The sequence below is a fragment of the Symphalangus syndactylus genome, chromosome 1 (assembly GCF_028878055.3).
Source record: "Symphalangus syndactylus isolate Jambi chromosome 1, NHGRI_mSymSyn1-v2.1_pri, whole genome shotgun sequence".
Taxonomy (NCBI): Eukaryota; Metazoa; Chordata; class Mammalia; order Primates; family Hylobatidae; genus Symphalangus; species Symphalangus syndactylus.
The window spans coordinates 112,338,236-112,348,731 of NC_072423.2; the positions used below are offsets into that span (position 1 = coordinate 112,338,236).

A 10,496-nucleotide genomic window follows, 5' to 3' on the forward strand; every position below is an offset into this window, starting at 1 on the left:
GACATGCATAGTCTCAGAAAGCCTGCGGGTGGCGCTCTCAGCTGGAGGCATGAGAGGCCCCACAGACCTGGATCCCCTACAAGTTAAGGCTGGGGTCACCGGCCAGTGGTTTCCCTTTCCCACCCTGTGAGTACCTTCCGCCGAGCCAGGACCTGGGATCAGCTCCAACCTACTCAGGGCCTGGGGGCGCGACTACGGCCAGCCCAGCGCGGGTGCTTAGTTCCAGTTCTGCAGTCCCACCCAGCTCCGGGCAGAGGGCCGGGCGAGCAGCGAGAGGCCTCACAGGCAACGTTGTCGGGGAGGAAGCGGTTAAATCCTCCTTCTCCAGGCTCTCCCCGCCCGGCGCGCGCCACTTAGGCCCCGCCCCAGCGCGCTGATTGGCCCAAACCTCCCCGTCCTGCCCCGGGATTAGCCCCCGGGAGCGCGACGCTGGCCTCACCCGGTCGCGGCGGCGCCGCCTTCCGGAGCGTAGCGGCCTCTAGTCCGAGCAGCAGGAGCAGCCCGCGCCGGACAACTTGCGAGCCATGGGGCTGGCGGATGCGTCGGGGTGAGTTCAGCGCACAGCCCCGGTGGCCCCGCGCGAGCGCCTCTTTGGAGCAGGCATTCCCAGCTTGCGACGCCTCGGTTTACCTCTGCCGATTTTCTGCAGGCGGCTGCCCCTCTGCAGCAAGGAGTGGGGGCGGGAGCCGGCGCGACCCCAGTCCTTTGGGCTGTGCGGAAAGCCGCTGGTGTGACGCCTGAGGGCCATCCCGGGCCACAGGGAGACAGCTGCGTGCGGAGGAGCCCGGCCAGGAGATGTGCCGGCGGGGGTGCGTGGGGGCCGGGAGTCCCTGGCGGCGGCCCGTGGACTAGCTGCTTTCGGCTGGGTCCTGAGTCCACCCAGCTCCACTGACCCCGGAGTGAGCCCTCCGGCCTTTCTAGCCCCAGTTGCCCTCCTACAGGGAGGGGCAAGGATCAAGGCTCCGCCCTCCAGACGCGGGTCCCACGTTGTGGGGGGAGGGAGCCCTTTAAGAAGACCTGAGTGACTCACGTAGGAAAGGAGAGGGGGCTCTAAGATCTCCTTGAAATAGCGGTCCCAAGAGTCTCTGAGGATCTTCCTTGCACCCACTCCACACTCCTCCAACAGTACAGCCAGGTTAGAGGCCTTTCCCAGGTGAGTTCCTGTCCCTCAAATGGGATCCTCTCCCCAGGTCAGGGCTTTTCCTAGATCAGAACTTTCCTGACTGGTGAAAGCTTCCCCAACAGGCTAGAGTTTTCCCCCAGGTAAGATCCCTCTGTGAGATGTATTCCCAGGTGACAGCTTTTCCCCATTCCACGTAGGAGCCTCTCCCCAGGTCAGAGCTTCCCCTACGGGAGAATATACCCCAGGTGAGAACCCTCTCCCTCTAGGTCTCTTCTCATGTGAGATCTTTCTCTGACTTCAAGTAGGTGCCTCTGGGCAGAGGGAAGATTCCCCCTATGTCAGAACTTGCCTGGCTGGTAAAGATTCCCTGGTAGGTCAGAGATCCCTCTAGGTGAGATTCCCCTTGAAAGCTTCTATTCCCAGGTGAGCTCTTTCCCCCACTTCAAGTGGGTACTTCCCTTTCCAGGCGGGAGCCTCTCCCTCTAGGTGAGAGATTGCCACTCCAAGAGCAAGCTCCTTCTCAGGTGAGAGCCAATCCTTGGCTTCCCCAGACCAGGCCTGAGCCGTCTACAACCTGGACCCTGGAGCTGGAGGCCCAGGGGCAAGCTTGGCCCCAACACTTTCCTTACCTTAGAGGGGAGGGTCTCATCTGAGGCCTGAGGCTTGGGAAAGGAGTTGCTTGAGGAGCTGGACCCCTGGTTTGCTGGGCCCCTTCCCTGAGTGTGCTGTCAGCCAGCAGTGGGCTCCCAGGGTAGCTGGAGGAGGACCTGGGGACTGGACAGGGATTGGCTAGGGGAGAGGGATTGGGTGAGGGAGGGAGCAGCCTGGGACCTGAAGTGGTAGAACACTCAGCACTGGGCAGCCACATCTCGGCTGGAGGTATAGATAGAGCTCATCCTGCAGTCCCTACTTGGGGGACTTTGTCCTAGAAAGAGGCTTTCTCACCAGCCAAAGTTCAGGCACTGCCCCTGTCTGAGTTTGGGCATGTGGCCCACAGATGCCAGCTGGGGGCTGGAATACTGTACCTTGATCTTAGGGCCCGGAAAAATCAAGTAGGTAACTCTCTGGTCCTAGGTGGAGGTGTAGGGGAGGTTGGGCCAGGGATGCCCTCACTGTATCTCTCTGGTCTTGCCACCCCAGACCAAGGGACACGCAGGCACTGCTGTCTGCAACACAAGCAATGGAGCTGCGGAGGCGAGACTACCACATGGAACGGCCGCTGCTGAACCAGGAGCATTTGGAGGAGCTGGGGCGCTGGGGCTCAGCACCTAGGACCCGCCAGTGGCGGACCTGGTTGCAGTAAGGCCAAGATTGGGGCCTGGGGGCGCTGGCAGGGCCCAGGTAGCCCCTGTTCCTGACACCTACCCCTCATATCATGTCCCCAGGTGCTCCCATGCTCGGGCCCGTGCCCTTCTGCTCCAACACCTTCCGGTTTTGGTCTGGTTACCCCGGTATCCTGTGCGTGACTGGCTCCTGGGTGACCTGTTATCCGGCCTGAGTGTGGCCATCATGCAGCTTCCACAGGGTGAGCCACCTTCAGTGCGTCGGCCTGGAAACCCTGTGGTCTGTGATGCCCAAAACGGGGGCCGTGACCTCTACCTTGGAACTATGGCACCTGACCCAGGGCTGGGATTCCCTTATCGTTTCAAGATCTGCTCTCCAGGCCCGCACTGCTATCATTCTACTCCTAGGCTTGGCCTATGCCCTCCTGGCTGGATTGCCCCCTGTGTTTGGCCTCTATAGCTCCTTCTACCCCGTCTTCATCTACTTCCTGTTTGGCACTTCCCGGCACATCTCCGTGGGTAAGTGGAGGCAGGCCTAGCCTTCCAGGAGGATGCCCACATCCATCATGGAGGGCAGGGTGAGGGGGCACTGAGCAGGGCAGGAGCGGCTGGGGAAGAGGGCAGCATTGGTGCTGCATCCCTGGGCTAGCCCACGAGTCATCCCCAGGCAGGACTAGACCCCTGACTGTAGGACCAGAGAGGCAGGGTACCTCAAAGCCCTGGCTCCAGGAAGATGCGAGTGGGCGAGGCAGCCCAAGGGACCTGGAACTTGGCAGAGGCCTGAGCAGCCTGAGGCAAGCCCTGACCCCTTCCCTACTCCACAGAGAGCCTCAGTGTCCCTGGACCAGTAGACACAGGTGGGACAAGGTAGATGAGGCAGGGCCAGCATTTCTAGCCACGCTTAAGGGCCCGTGAGCTCAGGGTTCACTCCTGGCCTGGCCAAACCTGAACCGCCAGCACTGTCCCTGTTCATGCAGCCATAATCTGAGTACATTTGTCCAGAACTGGAAGTCTCCTGGCCTCTCTCTTAAGACCAGGGCTCCAGGGCAGGGCAGTGTCCTCTCCCCTTCACACCTGCCCCGTGCCGTCCTTACAGGGACCTTTGCTGTCATGTCTGTGATGGTGGGCAGTGTGACAGAATCCCTGGCCCCGCAGGCCTTGAACGACTCCATGATCAATGAGACAGCCAGAGACGCTGCCCGGGTACAGGTGGCCTCCACACTCAGTGTCTTGGTCGGCCTCTTCCAGGTGTGGAACAGTCAGGAGTATGTGCCCCCCACCACTTCTGCTCCCGCCACTGCCCCGTCTGTATTCCCCTGAGTGTCTGACCATCGTCGTCCTCCTCTTGCCGTCCACTCATCCCCCTCCCATCCCACTTGCCCTGCGCTCCTCATCAGCTACCCCAGGACCCCTGCCTCTCCTGACTGCCCCTGGCCGCCCCACAGGTGGGGCTGGGCCTGATCCATTTCGGCTTCGTGGTCACCTACCTGTCAGAGCCTCTTGTCCGAGGCTATACTACAGCTGCAGCTGTGCAGGTCTTCGTCTCACAGCTCAAGTATGTGTTTGGCCTCCATCTGAGCAGCCACTCTGGGCCACTGTCCCTCATCTATGTGAGTGAGGCTGGGGGGAGGGAGGGGTAGGTGTGCCCCATGGCCTTGAGCGCTGGCTGTGACCCAGCCTCTCCTCAGACAGTGCTGGAGGTCTGCTGGAAGCTGCCCCAGAGCAAGGTTGGCACCGTGGTCACTGCAGCTGTGGCTGGGGTGGTGCTCGTGGTGGTGAAGCTATTGAATGACAAGCTGCAGCAGCAGCTGCCCATGCCGATACCCGGGGAGCTGCTCACGGTTCGAGGGCCAGGGAGTGGAGGGCAGGGGAGAAGGGCAGGTCAGCCTGGGTCCCTGCCACGTGGGCAGCCTCCTGTATTTGAGGGTCAGCTGGAGGGGGGCTGGGAGGGTTCTTGGGTATTGTGGGGGGCACAGCAGAAAGCCCCTATGTTGGTTTCTTCCTGCCCCTGACAGCAACTCCCCATAGCCAAAATGGTGTTGCCCGTCTCTCACCCTACATGACTTTTTCCCACCCCTGAAGAAGGTTTTGCCCAGTGTCTCCCTCCTCACCCCACAGTGGTTTACGTGTCCCCCTGACCATGATGCCAGCACCTGCCTCCCTGACTCTGTCCTCTCCCACAGCTCATCGGGGCCACAGGCATCTCCTATGGCATGGGTCTGAAGCACAGATTTGACGTAGATGTCGTGGGCAACATCCCTGCAGGGTGAGCTCTGGCCTCCATCAGGTCAGGGAGGGTTGGGCAGCCAGGCCAAGACCTTGCTTTGGCCTCACGGATGCCTCTCACAGGCTGGTGCCCCCAGCGGCCCCCAACACCCAGCTGTTCTCAAAGCTCGTGGGCAGCGCCTTCACCATTGCTGTGGTTGGGTTCGCCATTGCCATCTCGCTGGGGAAGATCTTCGCCCTGAGGCACGGCTACCGGGTGGACAGCAACCAGGTCTGGGTGATGCGGGATGTGTAGGAGGCATCCAAGTGTATGGAGGCACCAGCAACGGGTGGGGGAGGAACAGGTGGGACACGGGGCGACAGCAGATGTGCTGAGGCCACGTGGGGGACTGAGGGTGGGGGAGCAGGACATGTGGGACAGCATCCAGTCTCTGGGGGCCACTTGGTGGGGATGGAGATTGGGGATGCACAGGCCTAGATACAGTGGAACAGTGACCAGCCACTTCTAGGAAGTCTCCTCACACCCACACTGCCCCCCGTCAGGAGCTGGTGGCCCTGGGCCTCAGTAACCTCATCGGAGGCATCTTCCAGTGCTTTCCCGTGAGTTGCTCTATGTCTCGGAGCCTGGTACAGGAGAGCACCGGGGGTAACTCGCAGGTGGGCTTTGGGTGTGGGCATGGGTGTGGGCATGCACACTGCTTTGCCTGGGGAAGGGGGTCTCGCCCCTGCTCACCCCCTCCCTGAACAGGTTGCTGGAGCCATCTCTTCCCTTTTCATCCTCCTCATCATTGTCAAACTTGGGGAACTCTTCCATGACCTGCCCAAGGTGAGCCCCCACCCAGCCAGGCTTCAGGTCTTGGCCAGGCCAGGGCTCAAATCAGCCAGTCTAGGTTCAGGTGAGGGGTGGGGACACAAGGTTAGGTTCTGTTTTTCAAGGCTGAGATCTTCAAGGTGAGATTTGGAGACAAGGGTCAGGGGCTGGGTGGGGGTTTGTGTCTGCGGTTCTGCCTGAGTGCTTGGGCTTAGTCTGGCCTTTCCTCGATGGGGAGGGTTGTCAGCATCGGGTGCCCTCAACGGCCCCTGGTGGCACTGTCCCCACCCCAGGCCGTCCTGGCAGCCATCATCATTGTGAACCTGAAGGGCATGCTGCGGCAGCTCAGCGATGTGCGCTCCCTCTGGAAGGCCAATCAGGCGGATCTGGTGAGTGCCCTGGGAGCCCAGGGCAGGGACTGGGCAGCCCCATGGCTCCTCGCCACCCTCCAACCGCTGCCCTCTGTTCTCAGCTTATCTGGCTGGTGACCTTCATGGCCACCATCCTGCTGAACCTGGACCTTGGCTTGGTGGTTGCAGTCATCTTCTCCCTGGTGCTCGTGGTGGTCCGGACACAGATGTGAGTCCACCATGTTGGTCCCCTCATTCCAGCTAGTGAGGGAGTGCCACAGGGCTCCCCACAGCTTTCCCCACATCTCTGGGGACTTCAGGCTCCTTTGGACCCCTCTGTTATCCCCTTTTTCTGCCCCCTCTTTGTGTATTCCCTCTCTCCACAGGCCCCACTACTCTGTCCTGGGGCAGGTGCCAGACACGGATATTTACAGAGATGTGGCAGAGTACTCAGAGGTGAGTGGCAGGGGCTGAACGAGATGGCGTGGATGGGGAGACAGAGGAAGAATGAGCCTTTGTGGATTCGTTCCACACTTGGCCAGGGCACTGGGGGCTGAGGATACTTTGGCTTTGGTCTTTGGGATTTCAAGGAAGGAGTTTAGGTCTACGACCCCCTCTAGAGGTATGAAGGGACAGAGGGAGAGTGGACAGAGATGGGTCTGGGGCTGGGGAGGGGTCTGTCGTGGAGTCAACAGCACAAGCTCCACCTGCAGAGCAGCCGTGGGTCAGAGAGCCGGAGTGGCAGCTCCCTGGGGTGCCAGGATGGAAGGGAGGCATTTCCTGATCTGATCAGTGGGGTTACTAAGTCCTCAGTCATCCATTTATCTCCTGAGAGGTCTTGGGCCAAGTGCTAGGAACATAGGTGGGAGGCTCTGGAATAAAACAAGGCTGTTCCCTGCAACATGGGCACAGTGCAATTAGGCAGTGCAGGGAGGAACTAAGGGGTCTGAGACATGGGAGAGGATGAGGGGGCAGCCCAGCCCTTTCCATGCATGCCTGGAGCCCAGCAGAGACCCGGGCTGTGACCTGAATGGGGTGGGAGCGGGGAAGGTCTGATTGGTATGACAGCCTAGGAGGACCTCTGGGTGCAGAAAACAGATCACAAGGCAGGGGTTGGAAACCCAAGAGAAAGATTAAGAGCCTGTGAAGCCTGCCTGGGTGGTAGCAGGAGAGGTGGGGAGGGAGAGGCACTGTGGGGGGATGGAGATGACACCGCCGGGCTTGTGGCCTAAGCCCCTGGGAGGGCCTGGACTGCAGCCTGGGGAGCAGAGGGCTGGGCGGTGGCAGGCACTGGGCACACTAGGGAAGGAAAGGCAGGAGAACAGGATGCAGCCAGGAGAGAGGAGATTCAGCCACCACCAGTTCTGCCTCATCCCCAGGCCAAGGAAGTCCTGGGGGTGAAGGTCTTCCGCTCCTCGGCCACCGTGTACTTTGCCAATGCTGAGTTCTACAGTGATGCGCTGAAGCAGAGGGTGAGACGGAGTCCCCAGGATGGGTGTCAGGCCCCAGCTCCCAGAGAGCTCACCAACCCTTCTCTGATGTTTGCCTCCAGTGCGGTGTGGATGTCGACTTCCTCATCTCCCAGAAGAAGAAACTGCTCAAGAAGCGGGAGCAGCTGAAGCTGAAGCAACTGCAGAAAGAGGAGAAGCTTCAGAAACAGGCAGGGCCCCTTTTGTCGGGTGACCCCTGTCTCCTGCCCCCTGCTCCCTGCCCCAGCCTTTCTCCTGGCCCTGGACTCCTCCCTCGTCCTCACTCCTCATCCCTTCTCCTTTCTCCCTCATGCTCCCAGGGACCCTGCCTCACTACCCTAGCAGGTCTGGGCTCTAGGCAGCATTTTCTCTCCCATCATCTGAACCAGTGACAGAACCATCACAGTCCTCTTCCCTTTCACGGCTGTTCCAGGAGCTTCAGCCTGGCTGCTGCAGGTCCCACAGCTTCTGGTCCTGGCCCACCTACCTGCCCAGCACCAGGGGGCATCACCAGGCCTATGTGACACGGCTGTCATGGCAGCCGGGATAGCTGTTTCCCATTCCCTGTCTTCCCTGGTGTAGGCTGCCTCCTCCAAGGGCGCCTCAGTTTCCATTAATGTCAACAGCAGCCTTGAAGACATGAGGAGCAACAACGTTGAGGACTGCAAGATGATGGTGAGACTAGAGGTGGGAAAGGAGGTGACAGCTATGAGCTGCAGAGATGCAGGATCCACACGTCTCATGAGGAATGCCATGGACCCAGCAGCTGTGGGCTCGAGGGTGTTGTGCCGATGGCAGGAGGAGTGGAGGCTGGATCAGATATTCTTCAGGGAGAGTCATGATATGCCACAGAATCTAGGCTTAGATTCTCAGGCCTGGATGAAGACCTTGAATTTTTTTTTTTTTTTGAGACGGAGTCTCGCTCTGTCCCCCAGGCTGGAGTGCAGTGGCGCAATCTCGGCTCACTGCAAGCTCCACCTCCCGGGTTCACGCCATTCTCCTGCCTCAGCCTCCCGAGTAGCTGGGACTACAGGCGCCCGCCACCACGCCCGGCTAATTTTTTGTATTTTTAGTAGAGATGGAGTTTCACTGTGTTAGCCAGGATGGTCTCGATCTCCTGACCTCGTGATCCGCCCGCCTCGGCCTCCCAAAGTGCTGGGATTACAGGCTTGAGCCACCACGCCCGGCCGGCGAAGACCTTGAATTGTAGATGCCACAAGACTCCCCCCAGAGTCTGCTCATGGGTAGAGGAAAGGGATTGGGTGTATGGGAGAAAATCAAGGGGTCAAAGGCAGGCGTGGTGCGTGCCTATAGTCCCAGCCCTTCGGGAGGCCAAGGCGAGAAAATCATTTGAGCCCAGGAGCTCGGGGCTGCAGTGTGCTCTAATGGTGCCTGTGAATAACCACTGCATTCAGCCTGGGCAATGAAGCGAGACCCCGTCTCTAAAAAAAAAAATTTAGGGGTCAAAGAGGATGCCAAACTTAGAGACTCAGACAGGGCAGGGTGCCAAGGTGTCTGCGTGTGTTTCATGTGGATGCCTGTGTCTATTCTGGCCTGTTCCTGGGCCCCCTCCCCACTCGGCCCTGGCTGATGAGAATGGGACAGGGTCTCCCAGCACCGTCCCTTCTCGTGTCCCTGTGCAGCCTCGGCCCAGAGGGTAGCAGAGCAGTATATGCACGTCTGGGTGTGCCCTCCTGCGTGTCCCCACACATCTGTCATTCCTGTCTTTGCACACCTATGTGACTCCCCCATGTTTGTGTCCTTATGTGTCGCATGCATGCTCCCCATCTGACCTTGCATGTTCCCGCATGTCTGTGTGTGGCCAGTCCTGCCATCACCCTCTCATGGGTGGCCCTGGCAGCATGTCTGGATCCCCAGCAGATGAGCCCAGGAGATAAGATGGAAGATGCAACAGCCAATGGTCAAGAAGACTCCAAGGCCCCAGATGGGTCCATACTGAAGGCCCTGGGCCTGCCTCAGCCAGACTTCCACAGCCTCATCCTGGACCTGGGTGCCCTCTCCTTTGTGGACACTGTGTGCCTCAAGAGCCTGAAGAATGTAAGGATGGGGGCAGGCCAAGGCCCCTCGAGCTTCCACACTGACCCTGTAATTTGCCCTGAGAGCACTCCTAGCCTCTGACTCCCCAAACCCTCAAAGCTCCTCCTCTAAACTCCCTCCCCAAGCCTGCCCGAGCGCCCCTCTAAGTCCCTGAGCCTCCCTCTGAGGCTGGCCCCCTTTTCCGCTACAGATTTTCCATGACTTCCGGGAGATCGAGGTGGAGGTGTACATGGCAGCCTGCCACAGTGAGTAGGGTGGGAACAGCAGGAGGGACCTGGGAAGAGGGTAGGATACTTTTGGCCAAGGGGTTTTCCAAGTAGCACAAGGAAAAAGTCTTTCTCTGGAACTGGAGGTCAGAGGTGTCCTGGGAGACAGGAGTCCAGGGTTACAAGTGATGTGGATTCAGCTGTAGCCTCAGGGGTGGAGGTCAGGGGTGATGAGGTCAGGGCATTCTGTTGGCTCCTGGGAGTTGAGTTCCTGGAGGTTCTGAGAGTCGGGAGGCCTACTTCTTGCCCACAGGCCCTGTGGTCAGCCAGCTTGAGGCTGGGCACTTCTTCGATGCATCCATCACCAAGAAGCATCTCTTTGCCTCTGTCCACGATGCTGTCACCTTTGCCCTCCAACACCCGAGGCCTGTCCCCGACAGCCCTGTTTCGGTGAGCCGACCTCTGGCCTGCCGAGCTCTTTTTTGTTAATCTATTGCTTGTCCCCACCCTGGCCCCAGCTCCAGGGAGTCTTTCCTGGTGGCCATGGCTCTGTCCCCAGTGGGCCCAGTGCTTTCCCCGCTGTCTTTGGATAAAGCTGTTCCTAGGGGCGGGGGTTGGTCTGTGTCCTTTGGAAACTGACTGGAGCCTCCCCTCCTCTGCCCGCTCAGGTCACCAGACTCTGAACATGCTGCATCCTGCCCAAGACTGCACCTCTGGAGGTGCAGGGCACCCTTGAGAAGCCCCTCACCCCTAGGCTGCCTCCAGGTGCTACCCAAGAGTCCCCTCCATGTACACACACACAACTCAGGGAAGGAGGTCCTGGGACTCCAAGTTCAGTGCTCCAGGTCTGGGACTCCAAGTTCAGTGCTCCAGGTCTGGGACAGGGCCTGCAGTCAGGCTGGCAGTGGCGGGGTATGGGGAGGGAACTGGTACATATTTTAGCCTCAGGAATAAAGATTTGTCTGCTCAA

At 59.7% G+C, this 10,496-nt stretch overlaps 1 protein-coding gene across 29 annotated transcripts; it reads left to right on the forward strand.

The window, feature by feature from the left end:
• The first annotated feature begins 409 nt into the window (after positions 1 to 409).
• Positions 410 to 10,496, forward strand: SLC26A6 (solute carrier family 26 member 6). Of its 29 annotated transcripts, none has more exons than XM_055277896.2 (21): positions 411 to 547; positions 2,264 to 2,422; positions 2,509 to 2,648; positions 2,815 to 2,925; positions 3,503 to 3,654; positions 3,852 to 4,016; positions 4,095 to 4,247; positions 4,590 to 4,672; positions 4,756 to 4,903; positions 5,176 to 5,289; positions 5,381 to 5,458; positions 5,737 to 5,832; positions 5,916 to 6,022; positions 6,180 to 6,249; positions 7,173 to 7,265; positions 7,346 to 7,453; positions 7,845 to 7,937; positions 9,141 to 9,320; positions 9,511 to 9,565; positions 9,840 to 9,976; positions 10,195 to 10,496. In XM_055277896.2, exons 1-21 carry the CDS (start codon positions 525 to 527, stop codon positions 10,207 to 10,209), a joined length of 2,280 nt encoding a protein of 759 aa, XP_055133871.2. In that variant the 5' UTR covers positions 411 to 524; the 3' UTR covers positions 10,210 to 10,496. The 29 variants fall into 29 exon arrangements, with proteins under 29 accessions (XP_063466014.1, XP_055133871.2, XP_055133880.2 ...); XM_055277905.2 differs by having other exon boundaries at positions 9,144 to 9,320; XM_063609919.1 differs by having other exon boundaries at positions 415 to 547; positions 5,176 to 5,232; positions 9,144 to 9,320.

Bases quoted from the DNA above. Each gene is read 5' to 3' on its own strand.
- SLC26A6 (XM_063609866.1), top strand. From the start codon at position 525: ATGGGGCTGGCGGATGCGTCGGG. The intron at 2,649-2,814 runs GTGAGCCACCTT...TTCTACTCCTAG, and splicing joins CATCATGCAGCTTCCACAGG to GCTTGGCCTATGCCCTCCTG. The intron at 3,655-3,851 runs GTGTGGAACAGT...GCCGCCCCACAG, and splicing joins TCTTGGTCGGCCTCTTCCAG to GTGGGGCTGGGCCTGATCCA.